Here is a 25,051-nt window from a genome sequence, read left to right on the forward strand (position 1 = left end):
GGGTTCCAGGGTAGGTCCAAACGCGGGGGAGCCTGAGATCCAGGGATGGAGCTGGGCATTTTTTGGAGTAGGGTGGGGGGGTGGGGGAGGAAGGGGTTGTGTGCAGGGGTTTGTTGTAGTTGAGAAAAGGGGGGCGGGAGGGACAGGGGAAGGGGAGTTTGGGGTGTGTGTAGTTATAGGAAGTTTGAATTGGGGAACAAGCCTAGGTAGACTGAGACGGAAGTGGGATCTGGACTGCACTGGTGGGAGGGGAAGGGGAATTCTCATAGACCATGGGGGATCTTAAAATAATCACGTGGAATGTTAGGGGACTTAATAGTTATCTGAAAAGGAACAAGGTTATGTTATACCTGCGCAGGCAAATGATAGGTATTGCACTGTTGCAGGAGACTCACCTGACACGGGAAAAGATGGAAATGATTGCGAAGAAATGGAAGGCGGTTGTGGGGGGCTCAACATACTCTGCTTACGCTAGAGGGGTACTCATCTGGGTGGCACCGCACGTCCCGTTTCAACTGTTGCGGGAGGTGACTGGAATGGATGGGAGGACGGTAATATTGCGGGGACTACTGGAGAATAAGCAGATAAGTATTGTCAATACATATGCCCCCAATCAGAATACGGCAGCGTATTTCAGAACTCTATGCAACAACCTTAGCATGTGCATGGGCAGTGCAGTGATTTGGGGAGGGGATTTTAACTGTGTACTAAACCCCAGGGTAGATAGATCCGATGGCAAGTTTGATAGACCCGCCCCAGCGGCAAAAGCACTACAGACACTGCTAGATGACTTTGGTCTGGCAGATGTATGGAGAACGAAACACCCCCGAGAAAGGCAATATTCACATTACTCCGCCCCACACCAGTTACATACGAGGCTGGACTATGTTTTTGCCACAGCGGAGGTGATAACAGAGATTACTCAGGCAGAATATAAAGTGAGGGTCCTCTCGGACCACTCGCCCCTGGTTCTCGGGTGGCAATATTGTCCACCGAGAGCAAGGATTCCGACATGGCGCCTCTGGGCAGAGGCGATTAAGGATCCAGTTTTTAGGGAGGATGTAAGGGAGGAGATTATTAATTACTTTGAGATGAATATGGGTAGCGTTGACTTGGTGAGTACACTATGGGAAGCCTTCAAGGTAGTGCTGCGAGGGGTAGCCATAGCTAAATCAAAAGGCCTGCAGGCTGACCTACAAGAAACAGAAAGAGAACTAGAAAAGGCATTAAATAGAGGGGGCGAAGACATGGAGCTGATACTCAAACTGCAACAGAAATGTGCGGAACAATGGGAAAGATTGTGCAACCTCAACTATAAAAAATATATAGAGCGACAGCATGCGGGAGGGGATGAAACCGGAACGCTCTTGGCATGGTTATACAAGAGTGAAACTCCCAGACCCACGATCAGAACGATAATTAGAGAAGATGGTAGTGTAGAGGACACCCAAGAGGGAGTTAACCAGGAGTTTGCAGATTATTATAAATTGTTATATGAGGATGAGGTGGAAAGTAGTCATGGGGAAATAATGGAAACACGAAGACATAGGACTGCCTAGGATAAGTGTTGAGGAAAGAGAAGAGCTGGATGCACCGATTACTTTTTTTTTTTTTTTTCTTTTATTTTTCATTTAGTTTGTACAAACTTTTTGAAAAAACAAAATTATACACACAATTCTTCCCCTATCTATCTATGGGGTGCTTCAGAAATGAGTCATTACGGAGGATTATTTCATAACAGAGTGTTGCGTTCCATGCCTTATTGCTTCCCCCCCGACTCTGTTGGTCCCACTTTTCATTAACTCTGTTCACTACAGATGATTCATTGCTCCATTACCAATCCTTTGTCTGGCTTTGCTTCACCTCTTCACCTCATCTCATCATTTTTGAAGCACCCATTACTTTTTAGATTCTTTCTCCAATTTAGTTCTCTTTTAGCAAACTTTCGAGTATTTCCAAGAAATATGTCAACCCGAAAATGTCTTTTTCACATGGGTTATGAAATGTTCGCCATAGATCCTCTCCACTTAAGGTGGCGTATTTCCGCACTAGATGTCCTAAATGTACAGATCTCTGGTCTTTCAGGGCCTCACAATACAGTGTGAGATGTTTAAGGGTTTCTTGGTGTTTATTACAAAGACGACACCCGAGTAATGCTTTCAAATTCCGCGTTCTTTTTGCTTGGCTTACTCTGGTGTTTATTAAGTTCATACGAAATTTCATGTAGATTGCTCGATGTCTTGCATTAGCAGATCTCATCAAGTATTGAGGCAGTTTCTTTCGATCTTTTGCCTCAATAGCTGCATCTTTCATAAGTTTGTGGCGATTGCGATCATCAACTGTCGAGCACCAATCCTGTTCCCATAGCTTTTTCTTCACATAATTCGGGTTGTTTCTCAGGGTATCTTGATCAGTTCCCAGTAGCTCTAATTGCTTTGTACACCCGACTGCCCATTTACATAGTAGGTTTTCTTTGTTGCCCTTCATGGCATTTTGTAAGATCTTGAACTGAGGAAGACATTCTACTGTGATGATTTTCCGATATATGGATATATGGATAGCATGTTCCATAATACTCGGGCATGCATGGATATTAAATTAAGTTCATATCTCACACATGCACTCGAGATTCCTTTCTGTAAATGCAAGACTCTCCTCCAATATTGATTTTCTAGTTCTGGCCATAGAGTGGCAGACACTCCTAAGGCACTTTCTGCCCCATAGATCAGTGATGGGATCACTTTTTGGTTATAGTGGGCTATTACTGGTTGTAGCGAGAATTTTCCAAACTTTTTATTTATTACTACTCCTTGACTTGCTAGTTGTCTACATTTTTGTTTAGCATTCTCTGTCCAGGGTGCGTCATTTATGTTACTGTTGATCCAGACACCAAGGTACTTTGTCTTTTTCACACATCTTAAGATGTCATTTCTCAATCTCCACTTTGGGATACTTTTTGTATTCCGTTTGTTATTTCGTGTTAAATCTTGCAGGATTATCATTTCAGATTTTGCAGGATTGATTTTTAGTTTGTTTTGTTCTACATATCTCTCTAGAGCCGCTAGTTTTCGAGTTAGTCCAATCGGTGTTAGGTCCAGTAATACAATGTCATCTGCATATAGCATCCAACTTATTGCCTGCCCATTTATTTTCGGTGGGAAGGAATTTACATCTGCGAGACTATCGCCAATATCAGACATAAATAAACCGAACAGCGTTGCTGCAAGCGGGCAGCCCTGTTTTACACCTTGGTTCATTTCAATTGGCTTGCTCAACGTTCCACTTGAATCAAGTCTGATTTTAATGACTGTGTCCGTGTGGAGTTCCTTTATGGGTTGTAATAGATTATCTGGGCACTTCCATTTCTTCATCTTTTCCCAGAGCATCTCTCGGTCGATGGTATCAAAAGCGCTAGATAGATCAACAAATGCTACATAGATCTTTCTGTTTTGTCGGATTGCTTCCATTTTCAGAAAGTTCAGAATTGTTAAATTCAGCCCGCAACCTACCCCTTTCACAAATCCAGTTTGTCGAAGATCGTATCTTTTGGAATCTTGGATCCATTGTAGTAGTTGGATTTGGAGCTGGGAGGCAAAAATTTTGCCGACCACATCGAGCAGAGCTATCGGCCGGTAATTCTTGGGGTCAGTTCGAGCACCTTTTTTAAAAATTGGTACTACAATGGCACACCGCCAGGAAGATGGTATCTGTTTCATCTGGAGAATGGTCTGAAATAATGAGTAGCAAAAATCTGCCCATAATTCTGGGTGTTGTTTTAGATGTTGATTTGTTAGACCATCTGGTCCCGGTGCTCTAGATGTACTTAATTTTAGAATGTTTCTGTAGATGTCCTCTTTTTTTATTTCAATTGACCACTCATGCTCTGAGGATGGCAAAATTCTTATATTGGGTTGATTGTTGTTGAATGTTTCTGCGTAATGTCTGACCCATTGAACTTCCGAAATCATAGATTTCATAATGGCTCCTTGGGGTGTTGAGATGTTATTCAGCAAGGCCCAAAAATCTCTAGTCTTTCTTTTAGCAAGTACTTCCATCATAATTTCAGCATCTCCTTGTAACATGATGTGTTTATGGCTAATTAGCCAGTTCTTATAAGTTTGTTTTAGATGTCTTATCATGCTTTGGTTATTTGTATTGGACTTGTTTTTGAGTATTCTCAGTGCTTTTTTCAGGTCTTTTTTCTTTTCATTAACTTCTGCATCCCATGCATGGAGCTGTGTGAAATCCGGTCTTGCCTTAGTACGTTTTTTCTCCCGATATATCTCTAATAGAGTAGTGTACTCAATTTGTTCCATTTCTGTTGTATTTTCAAGTGATTTCCTTAGTGAGATGATTATTCTCACTCAATCTTAGCCTGTTACGACCAGGACCTACTTCAAGTGTCGGTGCTTCATTGACAGCTGGTCTTCTAGGTTTGTTTAATTTCAAATACAATTTTACTAAGCAGTGATCGCTGACCTTCATTTCAATGATTTTGAGAGACAAGACCTCGCTTCTTAGGATTCCGTCTACGAACATGTAGTCAAGAGCTGGATGCACCGATTACTCTGGAAGAGTTAGAAGAAGTGGTGAGGCAGCTGCCTACGAGTAGGACTCCGGGGGCGGATGGGTTCCCTAGCGAATTCTACAAAGTTTATAGGGAGGAAGTGCTCCCCGCAATGTTAGAAATGTTGAATGAGGCGTTTGAGGTGGGACGGTTGCCGGAGTCACTTAGGGAAGCGATCATAATACTGCTTCCCAAACCTAACAGGCCGGGACATAGCTGTGGCTCTTACAGACCGTTGTCGATGTTGAACCAGGACAGCAAGATACTGACGGCTGTCCTGGCAAACAGACTGAGGAGAGTTATTGACAAACTTATACACCCCGATCAGACGGGCTATGTCCCGAAAAGAAATATAACACATAACCACAGACGGCTCCATCGGGTTGTCGAATGGGGATGTAAGCATGAAGGCGAAATGGCGATCGTGTCCCTAGACGCGGTTAAGGCCTTTGATTCGGTCAAGTGGCCATGGCTGCGCAGCCCTGGCATGTTACGGAATGGGGCCTGGATACGTAAGGTGGGCGAAGATGCTATATAGTGAACCGCTGGCTAGAGTTCAAACAGGATCAGTGATATCCGAAAGATGGCAACTCAGCAGAGGCACCAGATAGGGGTGCCCATGGTCCCCAATGCTCTATATTCTAGCCCTAGAGCCCCTTGCAATATATCTCAGACAGCAATAAGACACTATAGGTATCGAGGTGGGAGGGGAACGACACTTGATCTCCTTATATGCGGATGACTTGTTGCTGTACTTGAGGTACCCTGAGGAAAATCTCCAATATATCCTGGAGGTGATGAAGAGATATGCAGGGCTGTCTGGGATAGCGGTGAATCCTCAAAAATCTAGTATTTTCCCATTGGGCAGTTATAAGGGAACTCCTGGGGGGCGGCTCCGATGTTACAAATACCATGGGCGGCGAGTACCTTCCGGTACCTTGGGATAGACGTGTACCATACGGTTGAGGAAGAACATAGGCACAATACTGAGGTAGCCCTTGTGAAAATTGAGACGTGTATGAAATTCTGGGTGAAGTGGCCTCTAGCAATGATGGGACGAGGGGCAATTTTGAAGATGGTGGTCCTACCTAGGCTCCTGCATTATTTTTGTAACATCCCATACCTGATACACAAGAAGTTTTTCACTAAACTGAACAGCATGTGTAGGGATTTCCTGTGGCACGGTACCCGGAATAGGGTGGCACTACGGAAGTTGCAGAACTTCTACGAGAAAGGGGGGATAAAACTGCCTAATTACAAGGTTTATTATGTGGCGAGCCAGCTGCAATATGTTGTCAAATGGCTCTCAGACGAAGTGACCCCCGAATCTAGGCTCTCTGGACATGATTGCGCCCCGTTTTATTTAATGATCTGGCTGCCCACGGTGGAAATGGGAGAGCGCCCTAAGATGATGGGGCTTGGATGGAAGATATGGCGCCAGGCATGCCGGATTATGGGGAACCTCTTCCCATGCTCCCTGCAGATACCGCTAGCAGCACTGGCAGGGGGAGATAAGCAATTAAGGATGATAATAAGGAACCATTGGGAATCGGTGGGGTTGGTAACGATGGGAGATATCTGGCAGGAGGGGACTATTATGGATTTTGAAGTGCTTGAGGAGAAGACGGGGTTACATACGGCCCAGTATATCACATATCACAGAATGGTGCAGAGAATTAGGAAAACATGGCCCGAAACAGTACTGGAAGAAGAACCAGATGCTATAATAGATGTTATATATGATATAACGGAATAGGGACATGAGATTTCTAGACTCTACGAGATGCTGATGTCTAAGGTCGGGGAAGAATTAACACAATTGAGACTAGACTGGGAAGCGGAAGTAGGGGCCTCGATGGAGGATAAGATGTGGGAGCGTGCCCTGGGATACCACAAGAAGGTGTCAAGGAACGCCAGACTGATACAGATAGAACTGTATATTACGCATAGGGCATATATGACACCTCAGAAAATATCTAGGTTTGATAACGCTGGATGACAGGCATGTCCCAAATGTGATGAGGAAAATGCTGACATGGTACACATGTTTTGGTCATGCCCAGTGATACAGCGTTTCTGGGGTGAAGTAGCACTGAAATTAGCCGAAAAGGGGGTCACTATCATCATAGACACGGCCTGGGCCCGTTTGCTAGGGGGGTTCCCCAGAGCACAGAAACTTAAGCATGTCAGTAAACTGAAGGATCTAGCATGTGTGCTCGCAAAAAGGAGGATTGCCATGGGATGGAAGACATGTCACAGGCCACGGGTGGAGGTGTGGTGGAAAGAGTTGCAGAAATGGGCGGAGGCAGAAACCATGGTATGGCAAGAGGCAAGCAACGTAGGTGGAGAGGAGGAGGCGGGAACCTTGATGGCATGGAAATCATTAATAGCGGAATTGTTTGGAACAACACAAGATTTGACTGAATCCACGGACAGTGAGACCCCACCACGTGAGGCAGACACAGAGTGTTTGGAATAAACAGGCTCGTAAAGGGGGGTGGGATAGGGGTAGCAGTGACCGGAATTAAACGATGAACAATTGAACTGTTGATATATGCACTGCGTGTTTGGTTTGTATTGTTGTTGGTTTAAATAAATGAATACATTTAAAAAAAAAAAAATATATATATATATATATATATATATATATATATATATATATATATAAAGTGAACCTTAACACCAAGACTGGCAGATTATTTCACACCTATTTTGGAACCTATTGAAATTGCTTTAAACAGCCCTATGAAAAACTTGAAGATATAAAGAGATAGCCTGTGTAATAAAGTAATTTGCTTTTAGTCGTTGACTTGTTACCATGCCTGATGCAAAAGAAAGAATCTAACAAGCAAATATGATCAGCTAGTCAGCATTCCAAAGCCTAAAAAAGAGATTTACTTTGTACTTCAGTTGACGTTGCAGAAAGCAGATTGATAACAAAACTTGTGCATAGAAATGCATGTCTATATCGCATTGCTAATTACCAACTATTATCACTCCACAGAATGAAACTGGTCGGAGAATACAGACTTTCCCACATTTCATTCAGCACTGATTGTGGTGAATGCCACTGTTCCACATTACATAACACTGTTACAATAAAGATAATGTGTCAAAGATACAGTAATTGTTCTCAGCCTGAGGTGTGAGATCTGTTGCAGGAGGCTTGGGACATATTATGACTGTCGTGCCTGGGGTTAGTTAATCACACGTTTGTCAAAATGTTGTTCAGGTTCGGTCACAAGCCTTCGTCTGCCTCATCTGCAACAAGATTAAAAATATCAAGATTTAAAGCAAAAAAAAAAGCATTGGCAATGCCAACAGTTTTTTTTATTTTTTTTGTAGGCATGGGAAGGGCATTTACCAGTCACTCCTGTACTAGTATTAACTGGCCATCACTGGTAGCAGCTGCAAAATGGTGAATGTACCTGGGCATATATTATTATTATTATGGTATTTATTGAGCGCTGACCTAGCTTCGAGAAGTAACAGAACGCTTTACAGAGGTAAACAACAGTACAGGTGAATAATAGAGCGCTTTTTAGAGGTAACAGAACAGATAGGGCGGAGAGGAAGGGTACAGCCGTACAGAGTGGCAGGGAGGAGAGGAGCAGACAGCGTTTAGCGAGTTAGGTGGTACGGGGGGCGAGATGATGGCCTAGGTGGTGAGGAGGGGAGACTGCTTGAAGAGATGGGCCTCGAGTCCTTTTCTGAATTGTTGGAACGTAGAGGCGAGTCCGATACTGATGGGGAGAAGGTTCCATAGTCTTGGGGCGTAGGGAGAGCAGGCTTATTTTCTGGTCCTTTCCTTTTTGCAGTGGCAGATTTTAAGTCTGCACATGTGCTTCTGGTGGTGCGCTGTCTGCCGGAGATGCTGGGTTTCTCTGTGTGGTAGCTGGGTGTCAGGGTTCCTCATTTCTCTCACCATATTGTCAGGGGGCCATGCTTCAGGGTTCCTCATTTCTCTCACTATACTATCAGGGGGCCATGCTACGGGTTGCGTTTCAAGCATTCCTTCTGGAGGTGTAGAAGGGGAGGTTTGTCAAGGGTCTAAGCTATTCTGAGAGATGGAATTGGGCTGAGAGAATTACTTTTCCTTAATGTTTTTCCCCTCAGGAAGCCTTTGTTTCCCGAGGCCAAGATGGTGGTTCAGTTTTACAGCATTGATTGGCTAAGAATGGCAGTGATGCAGTTTGGAATATTTTGTTGGGTTCTAAACTGCCTTTCATTTTAGTATTGATCAAAGCAGGTCACAGCCTTTATAGTTCCTGTAATAAAAGTCTTTTAAGTTCCAATGAAATACTAGTAGTCATTTACCCTAAGAGAAGTCCTTGTACGTTCAACTGGAGTTTTTAAAAAGAGAAAGCAAGTCGCAGAAATCATTTGAAAATATTATCTGGAAGAAAGAGGAAGCGGGTCAGCTGAGGCAACTGAAGACCAGCCCAAAGCTAAGTGTACTTTAATCTCATCTTCAAGGGTTTGTGTCTGAGCAGGAAGGAAGCCGATTGAAATTGTTAGAAGTCGGCAGTTAAAGGAAAAGACTTTCAGTGCTTAAATGATTGTGTAAAGTGAGCAAGTGAAATTGCATGTTTGGTGGCACAGTACACAGGGGAAGGAGCTGAGGGCAGAAAAAGCAACAGCAGTTGTAAGCGCGTGTAATTTTACTAACTAGGCGAGCGGACGTGTGGCGTCGCGTAACTGTAACCAGTAAATAAGTTAACAGCCGTTTCGGGCAGCGTATCATTGTTTTATTTTTAAGAGTTGCGCGAGGCAGTTCATCGATGGAGCGCATGCTCGAGGAAAGGACCTTAAGAAGTGACGCATGCAGCACCTTCGTAGGCAGAATTACCGTTACGAAAGAGGAAGCAATTTCACTACGCGGTGCATGGTCCGTCGAGACGGGATTCTACCTCGTACGTTTATGTAATCAGGCTTCATTGCTGAAGCACGAGGAGTTGATTTAACTGATTCTGAAGTGAACTTACAAAATTATAGCGCGAGAGCGTGCAAAGAGTTCCAGTGAATATATAAAGACTAAACTAACCATAGACCAAATCCTATTGAAGGTAAAGCAAGTGAGCGAGCAGAGGTCAAGCACAAATGAGCAACCAGGAAGCTGACAGTGCAGAACATATCTGGTGAAAGATTCAGCACAGCATACCACAGTCATTGAACAAAATCAAAAGCCTAAAGGCTCTAAAGCTTAGGCTGCAGGTATGAAAGAGAGCAGGGTACGGTTTCATATTAGTACAATTTAGTGTAATAAGCCTGGAAGGAGTACCCAGTTGTGATTCATTCTTTTAGGTCATCTACTGTCGAGTCCATATCTTGTGAAGGCAGACGAAGAGGGCAGTAGAAGATTCTGCGTTTGTTATTTTCTTCACTTCCCCTTCCCCCTTGGGTTTGCCAGCTTAATAGTTGTTATTTAAGAGATTTGTTGGGCCGTCAGGCTTAGGGGGTCTGGTGGGCTATCATCACTCCTGCAAGATACTTCGGGCAGACCTGACACTGGGTGACTTGAGGGCAACAGCCTTGCTGTATTGTACTGTAATGGTCATTTGTACAACACCAATTTTACCATTATTATAGTCTCAATGTGGTGTTAGAGGGAACGCCGTCGGAGTGCCGAAGTCCAGAGTGTTGGAGGTCCTGGGGCATGATTATGAAGAATGTGTGCATTTGTCCAGAAAAAGGCTCAGCAGTGCTGGCTAGGCTCCGGTAGAAAGGCCACTCATGTAGTCAGGCATGTGGATGAGTACTGAGAAGAATAGGGGTGGCGTCCGTGTTAGAGACTCGCTATGTGTTCAGCTTGCCCGCTTTATACATGATGCAGCAAGACTTGAAGGTGATTTGAGAGTGCAGTGGGAGGCAGAGAAGGTCGATAAGGGCCATGCTGATGTGGTCGTATCTGCGTAGACCCTTGATGAGGCGTGCAGCTGCGTTTAGGACACTTCTCCGGGGCACAAGGGAGGACGACCGGAGGCCTGCCAGGAGGGCATTGACCCAATCCAGGTGGGATAGGACCAGTGCTTCAAAAGTGGATATAAAACTGTCCGGAGAGAGGCAGGGTTTGACTTTCCGCAGGAGGGAGAGCCGATACCAAGCTCTCTGAGTTTTCTTAGATATGTGTGACTTGAAGGAGAGGAGTTTGTCAATGTGGAACGCAAGGGAAATGGCGGAGGAGGCGAACTCTGGTGTGTAGCCTTCAGGGTTCATGGTTGATAGCCAGGTCTGTATGCCTGGGTGTTCATTGTTGTTGGAGAAGAGTAGGAATTCGGTCGTGGAGAGGTTGAGCTTCAAATACGTACTGGACATCCAAGACTGGATCAGCGAGATGCAGGTTTTGTGTCTGTTAATGTCCTTTATGGAGTCAGTCTTGAGGTACAGCCGTGTGTCGTCAGTGTATTGGTGGATGTGTATGCTGTGTGTGGCTAGGAGGGCTCACAGCGGCTCAATATATAGATTGAAGATCACTGGGGAGAGGATGGAACCCTGCGGGGCTCCACAGGTGACAGCTAGCATTTGTAATCTAGAGGAGGCCTTTTGAACAAACTGCTGGCGGTTGGTGAGGTAGGACTTGAACCAGCATAGGACAAGGTTGGTGATCCCCATGCGCCGATGTAAGGTGTCCGTGAGCGTCTGGTGGGCTTCTTTGTCGAATGTGGCCTAGAGGTCTAGTACAACCAGGAGGCAGTGGTGGCCATCATCAAGAATGTTGAGGTCATCCTCGAACACAAGTTTGGTTGCTGTCTCCGTGCTGCATGTGGGTCTTAACCCGAATTGGTAGGTGTTGAGGAGATTGTTGGTGTTGATGTGTTGCTGCAGTTGTGCGGCTACTGCTTTCTCGATCATTTTACCTATGAAGGGAAGATGGTTGATGGGGCAATAGTTACCTAGGTTGTTGGGAGTCAGAGTGGGTTACTTTAGTAGAGGGAGGTTTTGTCCCATCTTTAGGGTCGAGAGGAAGATGCCTCAAGTTACTGAGCTGTTGATGATTTCCAGATAAAGGAGAGCTTCTGCAGGGAGGGTCTTCAGGATGGATGCTGTGAGCATGTCGTCTGCATGTGATGTGGCTTTGAGGGTGGCCAGGGCCTCTTCCAGGCCATTTGTAGAGAGTGCCTTGAATGTTGTCCAGGGTGTGGAGTTTTCACGAGGAAGGGCCTGAGATGGGTCTGTGGATGCAGAGCTGGCGTCTATGTGCTAGCGGATCTTGCTGATTTTGTTGATGAAGAAGGTATTGACGGCAGTGGATTTTTTGATTGAGCGTGCTATGGCTGGATCGGGTAGCGTGTTGATGCAGTGCTTGACCGCTTTGAGGGCTTTGCTTTTGTTGTCGGCTTCTGCTATAGTGTTATGATATTAGGTAGCATGGCTGTGTTGATTAGTTGTCGGCAGGTTGCTCGGAGTTCCTTGAGGAGCGGCAGGTCGGATGCAGTCCTGGAGCGGCACCAGGTTTTCTCTTGTTTCCTGATGGCTCTTTTGCTGAGGTTGAGTTCTTATGTGTACTATGGTGCTGACGTTGAGTTCTTATGTGTACTATGGTGCTGACGTTATCTGTTTTCAAGTGTGTTTCAGAGGCGCATGTCAGTCAATGAAGGCTGAGAGGATGCTGTTGAATGCTTCCAGTAGAGAGTCACAGTTCGGTTGGGGATGATTGGTCCATGTGAGGTGAAGATTGGCAAGGTCTTCCGTGAGGGCTTCCATCAGGAAGTTCTTGAAGGACCTGAAGGTTTGTCTGATGGGTTTCTGCTGGAAGTGCTTGACTGGGGTGGTGTGCAGGATGTTGAAAAGCACAGCCAGGTGGTCTGACCAGTCAAGTGGGAGAGGAGAGCTGTAGTGTAGGGAAGGCAGTGCGGTGATGAATATGTCTAGGATATTACAGTTCTCATGCGTTGGGTCATTTGTGTGCTGTGTGAGGCTGAGGATGTTGAGAAGCCTGAGGAGAGCTTCCTTCATTGGTTTGGTTGCCTTGGAGGTGGAATTCGACCTAGGAAGATGATGTTGGCGTGCATGAGGGACATGGTGGTGACCAGGATTGTGAAGTCTCTGATGAAGGCTGTGTTGGGTTTGGATGGTCAGTCGATGAGATGGAAGGTGACTGTTGTCGTCGGGGAGAGCAGGAAGTGGCAGGAGAGGACTTCGAAGGAGGCATTATTCTCGACATTGTTAAGATGGATTTCTGAACTCTGACCTGGTGGGCAGAGGTTCAGAAGGCCAGCCTAGTTTCTTGGAACCGGGTAACCTTCTGGACAAGCCAGACCAATCAGTTGCATTGGCGGCGGTCAAGCCTAGGTCGCAGGAAGGGTGATTGAAAGTCCACAATGAACACACACAGTAATCAACACCACAAATTACACTCAGCCAGGTGTATATATCAAAAATACATATACATTTATTAAAGGCCTTAAATCAAACACAAGGTGAAACCACATCAATATTAACAATACTCACACAACACTATACTAGGAAACATATATTACAGTAACTATTGGCCTAAAGGAATATTAAACAGAAGAGGGTCAGAAAGTACAAATATATTTTAGGAAATTCGTCAAGAGTCTCAACCCTAACTAATTGGCAGTCCAATCCCTACGAAGTGTGGATCATCGTGCTCAAAAGTATGTTCCGCGCGACAGCACTCGATCGTGTGTTAAAGTACATAAAGGGTCTCTTCAAGGGACTATAGTTTCGCAGGAAGGGGGTAAGGCGATGAAGAATAGAGTTCCACTATTCAAGAACGGTCTCCACAAGGGCGCAGAGCTATTTCCAGGAATCGGGAATAGGATGGTAGCAAAGGACACCCTAACAAAGGAGAGTGGCCCTTGGGGTACACTTGTGCGTAAAAGTCAATGGATGCGCAAGGGGCCACTGGTAAGTGATGCAAGTACTCATCGACCTTCGGCGAACTCCGGACCAAACTTCGTAAGTCAAGCCCAGTTTGCTTACAGGTTCGAGTCCAGCAGCTGCACGTCTCTCCACCTTTCAGGGGCTGTGTTCCGGGACCTTAGTCCGTGGCGGGAGAGTGGTGATTTCTCCGCTTCTGGTGAAGGTATCAGGCCAGTTCACTGCAGCTCGTCTTAGGGCACAGGGGCGCACAGCAGCAAGGCACCCACAAAGCTTGTCACCACAGCGGGGTGACACGGGTATCGCGTAGGCTTGGGTTCAGGCGGACTCTACTAATTCCAGACCTAGGAATGCTAGCTGAATGAAACTCGGCAGGAGAGTACCTTCTACCAGGAGCTTGCGGTTCCCAAAGTCTCTGGTCGAAACTCGAGATGGCTGCGATTCCAAGGAAAAGGTCCCGTACGAGCTTGTCCGTTCACTGGGCGGTCCCGGAACACTTCCGAAAGGGCTTGGTTGCAGGTTAAGCAGGAGGTGCAGAGAGTAGTTAGTCCCATTACTCCACGGGTCGAAGCACCTTTGCAGGCCCCCTGGGATCGATGACAAACAGGGGCTCCGACGGGACAACAGCGGGTCAGGGTGCCAAACCTTCCAGCGGGTCACCAGCGGTTCCACGGATCTGCTACTTCGGTTCAGGATACTTGTCTCCTTTACTAAATTCAGTGTGAAGTCAGAAGATTGACCTTGAATAGGTTTAGAGTGCCTTCTCATTTAAAAAAAATAATAATTGTATCAATTGTACAAGTTGTACATTTCCACTATCTTTTATAACATTTCATAAACAAAAAATCAACACTTCACTCATCAATAAAAAAGTTTCAAAACAACAAGTCAAAAGAAAAAAAAGAAAAAAAAAGTAAAAACCTTGCAGAAAAACAGTCACAATTGTGGTCCTCCTTAATTCAATTGATCGAGTTTGCATGAACACGCAGTGACTTTGGTAATCTCAGAGAAGATAACGATTAACATTTTTACCAACGCAATTAATAATGACAATTGAGAAGTCGTCATTAACCTGTGCCATAGATCACTAGTCAAAACTGAATATTTTGAGTGAACAAATCGTTCAAAGTAGTATATTCTCTGGTTGTTAAATTTTGGACATAACATCACTAGGTGGAACAAAGACTCAGTCATACTCCGATTACACACACACTGCATCGTCTCAGCTCACGCGGTACTCTCAACTTGGGACCTACAACCTCCAGTCTTTGGAAGGCAATTTAGTCGAAATTTTAAATACCAATCACGGTACTTTGAGCTCGGAAATTTTGCCAAGTAGGGTCTTAGATTAGTAGAAGGTAAGTACATCAAATCTTTTCCCTCAAAGATTTAGGCGGCACAGATCCGATAGATCATTATGTTTGCCCCATTGTTTGACTTTGTTCTTAAATTGTGTTTCTGATTCAGAGATGTCTAGACCCAGCATGTGTGTGAACTTGTCACCTCTCATTTTTAGCGTTTTCATGAATGGATTTGTATTTTTCAAAAACAGACTTTTTAGGTGTTACCACAATGAGTTCTCTCTTGATTTATCCAAAGAATAGATCAGAAACAGAGTCTTACTAACATATTGTGACCACTAGGACGTTAGACCCAGCTCATGTCTGATGACATGTCTGGGACCGAGAAGGGGAGCCCCAACAGTTTTTTCAGGATTTTTCCTTCCAAGACATCAAATTTCCTATGATGTGCATTAGTTTGCATCCATGAAGAAAAATGGGCAACACTTTGACTCAGTAAAATTGTATTATCGGATACAGAGAGTAAGCATGCAGTTTAATTATAATCCTTTTCATCAAGGAAAGACAAGAGCAGATTTTTTTCATCTATTTTGGCTAGTTCCTTCTCCCTTCGTTTCTTCACCCTAATCTTATAGCCTAGATATCAAACTGAATCGAAGCACTGTATGGTATCATTATTCAATTTCCGCACATATTCCCTACAATTTTTCTTGGTTGAAATGCTAATTACATATGATTTAGTTGTGTTTATTTGTAGAGAATTCTCAGTCAAGTACTGATTGACCCCATCAAGTTGATGCTGGAGGCCGGCAGGTGTGTAGTCCATTAACAGGATATCCTCTGCATAGGCGATGCAGTTTAATTTGAATCCTGACCACACTGGCACAAATCCTCCCGCTCTTTACTTGTGTCCCAAAGGTCTGCTAAACAATAATTGAAAAGAGTGGGGGCGACTACACACCCCTGCCATACTCCTTTGGTTGACAACATTGAGTATTGAGTCTCACCCTAGTCGAATTGTTGGAGTAGAGTAATTGAATCATTGCCAATAGAGAAGAATCAATACTATTTTTCAACATCTTAGACCACAATCTATTGATGTCAACATGATCAAATGCGGAGGTAAGATCGATAGCCGCTACATATAATGTTCTCCCTGAGTAGGATTCTACATCGTAGATGCAGGCTTTAAGGGCTAAGCCACTCAACATAGTTCCAACTCCCTTCCTATATCCCGTCTGTAGTGGGCTAAGTAGATGAATTTTTTCCACCCACTGTTGCAACTCCTTTAGCACCAAATTAGCAAAAACATTTGAAGAAGAATCGAGAAGTGAAATCGGACGGTAGGAAGAGGGATCAGCACGATTCGCTTTTAAAGATTGGTACTAAAATTGAATCCGACCACGATATATGGGAGAGATATAATCACTCATGATGTGCATAAACAGGTGGAACAGGATGTCTGCCCAAAGTGCAGGATTATTCTTAAAGATCCTTTTAGTTATTCCATCGGGTCCACTTGGACGCAAGTTCTTTAGTTTGCCGATGATTATCTCAATATCAAGCTGATCAAAGGTGAGCGGCTGATTTTTAGTAGCAGGTTGGTGTACTTCTGGTAATCTATTTGTGTTCTTTCCTGCTCCGTGTTTATTCGAAAAGAAATCAATCCAATCTCCATCACTTACACTCATTGATTGAACCACGTCTTGTACCCTTTCTTTATTGTTCAGTGTCCACCATATTGTTTCAGTGTCTTTAAATTATGTTGTTCATGAACACTTGGTTGATCCCAACATATTTTTGAATTCTATGTGATTTACACCAACGCCTATACTGGTGTTTAATTTTTTCCTCCTGTTTCTCTATCTCCATGGGTACAAAATCTGTACATTTTCGCAAATGTCTTATTTCTTGGCTCATTGCACATTTGCAATTATGGTATTCAATATCATGTTTTTTCCTTACTAAAAAGCAAGGGTGCACTGATTTAGACATGATTTTCTTCTTTGGTTTCTCAAGTCGCGCTAATAAGTAGAGAAGTTACCTGGCACAGTTTGTGCAATTTTCTCATTGACACTTAGTCCATGCCACCACTTATTCAACCCTGAGTTTATTGTACTAGAATGTATACTGTATTGGGTGACTGTGTTACCCGAGTTGGATACAATGAATGATTTTGCTAACATTTGTTAGTTTCATTTTTTTAAAACCATCAATAGTAATTGTAATCTTTAGGATACAATTATCACTTTTTTCAGTTTTGACAATATCTAAGGGACCAATCAAGTTGTTCTTCACAAAGATATAATCTATGATAGAAGGTGCACAGGAATTTGACAAGGTGGGGGACATCTTTAAGGGCCCGATCATTTAAGAGATTGGTCTGAATAAAGGCCCATCCTGCAAGAAAGTTTGACCATGTCTTCCATTGTTGCGAAATGGAGACTACCCCCGTCTTGGTGTCCAACTCTCCCCAGTCAAAATCCTTAACCAAGCACTGGGAATTAAAGTCACCCGCAATTAATACACCCGCATGCGGGCAGTCAGTTGAACAGGTTACCAGTGCATCCTCAATTTCATTGTGCATGCCTGCAAGGGAGGCGCCCGTGGGATTGAAGCACTGAGGTGAGGGGCGAACTAGGTTTTTTTCTAGTATCAATTAATGTAGTTATCAGAATGACATCGGAGCTAGTTGGAATTTCAAGGTGACTTAGCCCTTGAGAGACCCTGAATGCGGTCAACAGCCCTCCTGCTGGGCGGCCCCTTACACCTTTCTTTGCAAACTTGTTGTTAATAAAGAAACCATCCCACACTGGGGTTTGCCTCAGCCATGTTTCCTGCAAAACTATGAGATCAGTTTGCCCCCATAGCGCACTTGCCACCCCATTTAAAATGAATTATGGCAGTGAGAGTTCCAACTTAGTATATGCCATGTACTAATTAAACCCGGGGCGGCCTCTAGCTGAGGTTGGGAGAGATGAAGAGAGCCAACCCCAGCTTGACGCATCAATGTTTAAAGGGAGTTCCTGCCGCTTGTCTGAATCAAAACAACGTTTTACTGTCATCCTTGGTCTGGCAGGTGCATGCTCACTGTAATTAGCCTGGCGAGCATAGTAACATGTGAAGCCCAATAAGAGGAACACTTCCTGCTGTTCAATTTCTAATTTTTTTACCATTATTCAATGGAAAAAAACTGCACATTTCCCCAATCAGTCATAATCAAATAAATGAACAAACTTTAGGTCATCAGATGTAATTGAATAGAGCTGATCAATAGAGGTCAAGAGTGCTAATAGTCTAGATCGTTTCAAGGGGATATCGTGATCTGTTGCCCTAATTGATTCGAAGATCAAAAGGTGGTCCATCTCTCTTCTAAAAAGACCGACTGTGAGCTGATCTGCTAGAGCTTTAGAATTGCCAGACACAAAGTCCTGAGTACAAAGATTCAAACCCGGGTGCCTGTTCATCGGTGGGTGTTTCTTTTTGGTAAAGTCTATCTCCGGCTACGACATCCAAGTTCCTTAGTCTTTGGTTTGGCTGTCTGCTATATTAGTGTATTTGTAGTCTCTCTCTGGAGTGGCCGATTCCTTTTGGCTGACCTTCATTCCGGCTCTAGTAGAACTTCTCGTACTGTTACTCGCTGGTTGCATCGAGTTCAAGTTCGCAGTCGAAATTTGGTTCCAAGGTGAATATGGTGTTCTGTCACTGTCTATTTAAGGTTATTACCGGTCTTGTTCTCAGCACCCTGGCTTTTCATCTCCAATGTAAATGATGGAACCAGACTGTGTATCCTGGTGGTTACTGGAATCTGTATTGATTTGTGGAAGCCTGATCTTACGTAATAATTACAGCGATCCTTTATTGGAGAGCTTAGACCGTCCTTTCATATTCTTTTGTTTGTGTAGCGTCTTTTGCTACCGCTTCCTGACATCGGGTTGCTCGCCATTTCGATTTGCCGGAGGGTAGTGTTGGCTCGTAGATTGTGATAGACGGCCTTGCCACAGATGTATTAGGTGCAAGTTCCTTCACGGAGTGCTGTGCGATTTTCTGCTCGCCCACAATGGGCTTCTCGAGGTCGATCATTGATTCATGAGTCGTAGTATGGCCTGTAGATGGTAATTTAGCCAGGAGGGTCTTGATAGCGTCTAGGGCCACCGTGTTCTGATGAACTTCATAAACAACGGTGTCATACAAACAAATGATTGTAGCACCATATTTAATGCTGCCAGAGAAGTTGAGCCTCCTTCCATTGAGTCATTGCAAGTTGAATCATTGCCTTGAAATAGAAGTGAAGTGCGGTCCAAAGATGACACTGACTCCATTATCCCACATCCTCCAGGTATACGGGTATTGGGAATCATCTCATTAGAGGTGTCCTGTGTACTAAAGAGCCCTGGAGATGCACATAATTGTTCATTCAGGCTTTCCTGCATATTCTCAATTGCTTGAATTTCATTCTCAAGGCTAACGCAGGTGTCGAAGATAGTGGTATTAGCCTGATGTTCTGCATTGGCCAGGACTTGGCCCGAGATGTTGGGTCCACATTGCAAGGGATATCAGGGTTCACTGTTAGGGTATCAGTATTAGTATTTGTTAATAAGGTGTTGTCCGATTCCATACACCCCTCTTTTGTAACTTGACTAAAGAGTTTCGGTATTTGATGGGGAAAAAAAACCCAATAGCTTTCCTGTTTTTTTTTGTTCCTGGCAACTCCATAGTTGTGTAGAGTTATCATTAATGCTGGTGCTGATAATATTCTCAATACATTTCGCAGCGGATCATGAAAGCAAGTGTGTCAGGGATCAAAGGGTCTTAGTCTCTACACGCTCTCAACAATGGAGGGTCTATAAGTTGTAAAGTCGGAAGATTTGTGAAATCCAAGAGTGGAGGTCGTATTAGCGATTTCCTGTACAGAGTTGCTAAGTCCACTTATTGCAGTTTCTCCTCTCGTCACTTTGCTTCACAGAATTTTCATTTTGCTTCACTTTCACAACCCTAAACTCAACTAAGAGCTCTCATCCGCCCTCCAGAGCCTCAGTAAGCTTATGCTTTCAGACAAAAAGCTGTCAATAAAGATGATAAGCAGGTTAGTGTGGGAGGTTGCAAGATGGAAAAGACCAGGACAGAATTGTTGGCCAAAACAGACCTACCGGACGAAACTCAAAGCCCCCAAGCAGCCTTCTGCTATGAGGGAAGTGCCTGGTTGAGGTGCGTTTGCCATTAAATCACCTACTTAACTTATCCTCGGGTCGGATCCGGGCCAAGGCTCTCCGGAACACATGCACTAATGAGAGTGGCAATGGAGGTGGGGATGGGATGACGGGGGAGGGGGGTCAGTGATGGGAGGTCAATGAGCCCGGAACGCTCTGTTCTGCGTCTCTGCTGCCGGCCTGCAGCAACGCATTTGTGCCGTTCATGCTCTAGGTTCGAGGAAAGGACCTAAAATATCACGTGTTTCTGGCCATCAAGCTGCACTGTGTCTCCCAAATACAACTGAGCAGCCCCTTCCGACAACCTCAGTGCCCTCTCTAATCCAGAATCTCCTTTGCACCAAAACGAAGAGAAACCAAAAGGAGATTTGCTCACATTCAACCTTTCCAGATGTGGACCAATCACAGACCACAGTGGTCACAGTCATCCCAGCACACCAGACATCCTGGCACTGGGGATGTGTATTGGAACTAGACAGCTCCAGACCACATCCTGGACGTACACACAAGGCATGCAGAAGCCTGCAAACGCTTCAGTTTGCGCAGGGGTCTGCTCGACCTGGGGAAGGCAAAGGGACAAAATGGCAAAAGGACAGAACAAAGGACCTTGTGGCATGGCCATTTTAGGCACTGGCCACCATCCTGGGCCAAATGCGGTAAACGAGGTTTGGACCACAGAAGAGAGTCAAAAATGCTTTAAAAGTATCTGCTGCCACCAGCTCTGTCCTGGACACACTTGTACATTCACCAAAAATCCTTTGAGGGTGTCTAGGGCCTTAAAAATGAAAAAGAAACCCCAGGGCACTGTACTGGAAGGTACATTGGGCACTGATAAAATGTTGCCAAGAAATGGCAACAAAGTGAACGACTAATGGAAACAAAGTCTCCCAGTACTAACAGTCTGAAGGACATGTGAGTTTCCCCATAACAAGATGAGCAAAAGCCCAGTTGATCACAGCAGAAGGCTGGGCTCCAGTGGGAAGAGTCAGGCTAGGATGGTCAGACAAAAGCAAAAAGTTGGGGGTGTTCAGAACTAAGGGGGAAATTATCCATTAATGGAAAACTGTCCTAACTGATTTCAAGTCAGGTGCAGGGCCACAAGGTCTTTCAGATGACTGCGAGGCCTTGTCCTGTGTCTTGTACGGCTGGTTGCTGTGTTGGATGCTGTATCTGTCGGGCACAAGGACATTTAGGATGTGGGTGGAGGTGGTGTCAGCCAGGTTACGAAGATGGCGCCAAGGTCGTGTGTAGTGATGAGGTCGGCGATGTCTATTGCATGGGTGATAGCTGAGCGAAAACTGGCAAGCATCAACTTGCGTGTTGTGGACCGTGAAGGGCTGATGATGGGCTTGAGGATGATATGGGTGAGGTTGCTGCATTGCGTAGTCCATGCATTAGAGGCGGCGCAATGTTGTTGACGTTGCCTGGTGATGATCGGGAAGGCCTGTGGGGACGGAGGAGAAAAAGCGTGCTTACCTGTTGTCTGAGCAGGGGTTCAGACCCTGGGGCCTCCCAGTCTGAACAGGCCCAAACAGGAATTGCCCTTTTCTTTGTCTGCCCTACAGGTCCCAACAGGAATTGCCCTTTTTTTCGTCTGTCCTACAGGTCCAAACAGGAATTGCCCTTTTCTTTGTCTACCCTTCACTTGGGACACCCGAACAAGAGATGCCCTTAATCTAAGAGTTAAGAGCAGAAAGGAAGAGGGAGTGCTAAGAAGGTGGGTGGGTCTTAGGTAATGTGACCTAGATCCACTTGCACCCACTCACCAACTGCAAATGAAGAGGCTGGAGGGCTGCATAAATAGGAAGAAAGGGCTTCAAAACAGGAAGGCACCAACAGTTTACCAGTGATTGACAGGTGGGTGGGGCTTAAGCCATATGACCTCGATCCACTTGCACCTGCTCACCAACTTCCTATTGCAGTGCCTAGGAAATGCCTAATACTTATACACAAGCCAAAACTGTTAACAGGACTTCGGTGAAGGATACGAGTGGCTAAATGCAGATCTAGTTGACATTTTTATTACACTAGTGGTAAGTTAACAACTCCAATTAAGTAATAAACTCTCAGAAGATTGTTTTGAAAATACACTGGGGGACACTTCAAGCACAAAGTAGAGTTAGGTCAAAAAGATCCCATGTGTTTTGGGAGGTGCGGAGCAGGAAGTAGGTGGGAATGGCCATGGGGATTAGCATGGCCACGAGTAGTGAATGGGCAGGTAAATCACCAAAACAACACTACAAGCTTTGCGTCCCTCCTCATATGCCATTTATTCCTAGCTGTACTCTAATGCATCAGTTTTGGCTTAGCCAGAACTACAAACATGCATGCTTTACTAAATAGGGATAGTTGCTATGCTCCCAATGAAAGAAATGCTTTTTTTTGCTCTTCCGAGGGCTTTTACCTGTATAGCGAATGCTCTTTCCAAGTAGCGAGGTCCAGAAGAAAGGCACAGAGTTAAGTGCCACCTGATGGCCAATCATGTTCAATGCAACTATGCGACCTGTAATAAAATGATAAATGACATAAAATAGAAGGTTTGGGGCAATACAGTGGCGCAACACCATTGAGCTGGCCGGGCTCCAGTCCCCCTCCGCCCCAACCCTTTCCCCCGGGCTATGTTGGCTCGACATAGCTGCCCCACAGAGCCGTGGCCGGACAGAACAGGACACAGATGTTAAACGGCACTTGGGCTTGGCTGTTAACAAAGGTCCTGCAATTACTTACTAACCTAAATCATTTCACTGTTAGCACCTGCGTTCATATGCATCATTTGTTAGGCAAATGAAATTGTGATGTGTTTAGTACTTGCATGCCAGCGGAGTGATTGGAAGGGTAGAGAGGGGACAGGAGACTGCTAATTTTCACAGCAGTCCTTAAGGGTGTGCTTTCAGACTTAAAGGAGAGAGTTAACTTTTGTAAAATTGAAGCTGCACTACGATAGTCTCGTTAGAATGCATAAAGAAGTTAGATGCCCCCACACAAATAAGTGTGGCCCTCCCCCACCTCTATGAAGTTAGAGCCTCTCCCAACATTTTAAGGGTTACCCTCCCGAAATGTAGGTTTCATGCTCCCCTGGGGCAAAAACATATGAGAACTAGATCAAGTGCCTGGTGTATTAAGTACCCTGATGCGGATCAAAGACATACGACCAGGCATGTAATATTAGTAATTTGTGACTGGTCATGTGTGTGTGAACGAAAACATGCGGTAAACATGAGTAAATTAGAAAACATGCAAGAAATTTGCTACGTGCCACTGTGACTCAAAACATAAGCAACTACCTTTTTGAAGGGAGTCTCAACACTTTTTAAACAAAATATGTTGCAATTTTAAAACTTTGCCTTACTTTATGCCTACTTATATCATATCCTTCAGCAGATCAACTTCCCACTGATTCTAAGATTTCTCTTCTATTATAACCCTCTGCTTAGAGAGACTCCTCCTGGTGGAACTCGCTTAAAGACGATCCAATAAGACAACATGCCTAAATTAAAAATGATAGTCCTCACTAGGATGGCCATTGTCAAGGTACTCTGTTTAAAGGGGCTTTGCTGTCCTACTGAACTAAAGCCTTGCCTGTCTCTCCGTACCACCCTGCATCTCCTTTCCATCACCTCCAACGGCGATAAACAGGCTTACGATCAGTTTGCGTCAAATCCATATAACATAAAAGTACACGCTTAACAGTCAGGTGTGTACTGGGAACCAAAAGAGGCAGTGGAAATAATTTTCTAAGTGGCCCCATATAACATATTTTGAGCAGGCCCATCCCCTTTACCATAGGAACATTTGGAAATGGGCACCCACACAAAAAGAGGGCCATGTTGCAGAGCCCCACTGGGAAATCTCCAGAGTTCCCTGTAGGCCAGTCCATCCCTGTTCACATCCAAGCAGTGCAAAGCTCCCTCCTTAGTAGACTGATTAGGGCACAAATCAGAAGGTAAAAGGAGGATTACATCTTTGGCAGGTCGGAAGGCCCTGTAGTCGAGTCAAAGGCTTAGGTAAAATCCTAATACAAGGAAGATGTCACTCAGTGCCCCAATATTTTATCTATTTGTATGGCACATATACAGCAAAAAGTGTTTCCAGCCATCACGAGATAAAAAAGGGTTGTCGGGGGGGGGGGGGGAGGGAGGGGTGGTGGGGTGGAGAAAACAACAATAACGGTCCTCCGAGGCCATGTGACATTCGGATGGTGCAAGTGCAGTAAAAGTAAAGGGGGAGGGCGCAGGTCAGGAAGGAAGGATGGGATAAGGGAGGGCTTTGGAGTGAATTTAAAGGCCCCAAACAGAAGTCCCTATCACATGAATGGCAGGCATTTTAAACACTGAAACAAAAACTGCCTGGACTTCGAAAGCATTTTAATTTACAAAAGAAGGAGGAATCAAAGATCCCTGTCACATGGAAAACAGGATTTTTAAACACTGAAAACATAAACAGCATGCACATGTGTGTGCAAATAAAAAAGGTTTTAAAAAAAAGTAATAGTGAAAAAATATCACTGCTCAAAGACAAATTTAAGGAAAACAAAACATGATGTGCGGGTTGACCAAAAGCAATGTATATTATATGTTTCACCTGCAAAACTCCAGTGGTATTTGAAGAGCCACTTTGTCTTCAAGGAAAATGTCAGCCCAAGGCAGTCCCTTTTGTGGGTGTGGGCAAAACTTCACAAGGACATCTCCCACTCCCAGCATGGATGTAGCATCTCCCACCTAATAACCAACCACAATAAAAATGTCCTGCTAAAGGCATCGAAATTCAGTGTTCTCCAGACCTGCTGGCTCTGAAAGCAAATGTTACCCTTGGCTGGAGCACGACTAATACGTGTGAAAATGGGGGCACTCACTTTAAAGAGCAAGTTTCTAACACCAAATATATTGGAAAAAAAACTGGGCACAGGCAGGCCCATTTGTCCCACATGAACATTCACAATTTATTTAAAAGGACTATCATCATTTAGGCCTTTTTCTCAGTCATCATAAGGCGGATGGATTTCATCTATGTACCATTTTTTACGTAATTTCCAGGCAATTTTGCGGATATCTAATGTATCTACCTGTGACCCCGGGAACTGTAATGGCCATTTAAACTAGGTTTCTGGCTGATCTGAACATGTTCCAAAT

At 44.6% G+C, this 25,051-nt stretch overlaps 1 protein-coding gene across 19 annotated transcripts in view; it reads right to left on the reverse strand.

Annotated features, from left to right (window-relative positions):
• LOC138488440 (apoptosis-inducing factor 3-like) overlaps nucleotides 1–25,051 on the reverse strand; it is a 1,275,087-nt gene that overhangs the window by 138,301 nt on the left and 1,111,735 nt on the right. For 17 of the 19 annotated variants that reach the window (XM_069615395.1, XM_069615389.1, XM_069615394.1 and 14 more), the window contains one exon: nucleotides 22,327–22,425. The exons of the other annotated variants lie outside the window; for them this stretch is intronic. In XM_069615395.1, coding sequence (XP_069471496.1) covers nucleotides 22,327–22,425 — 99 coding nt within the window. The remainder of the gene's footprint in view (nucleotides 1–22,326; nucleotides 22,426–25,051) is intronic. 19 annotated transcript variants of the gene reach the window in all.

This window comes from Ambystoma mexicanum, chromosome 9, assembly GCF_040938575.1.
Source record: "Ambystoma mexicanum isolate Mex_15411 chromosome 9, UKY_AmexF1_1, whole genome shotgun sequence".
Taxonomy (NCBI): Eukaryota; Metazoa; Chordata; class Amphibia; order Caudata; family Ambystomatidae; genus Ambystoma; species Ambystoma mexicanum.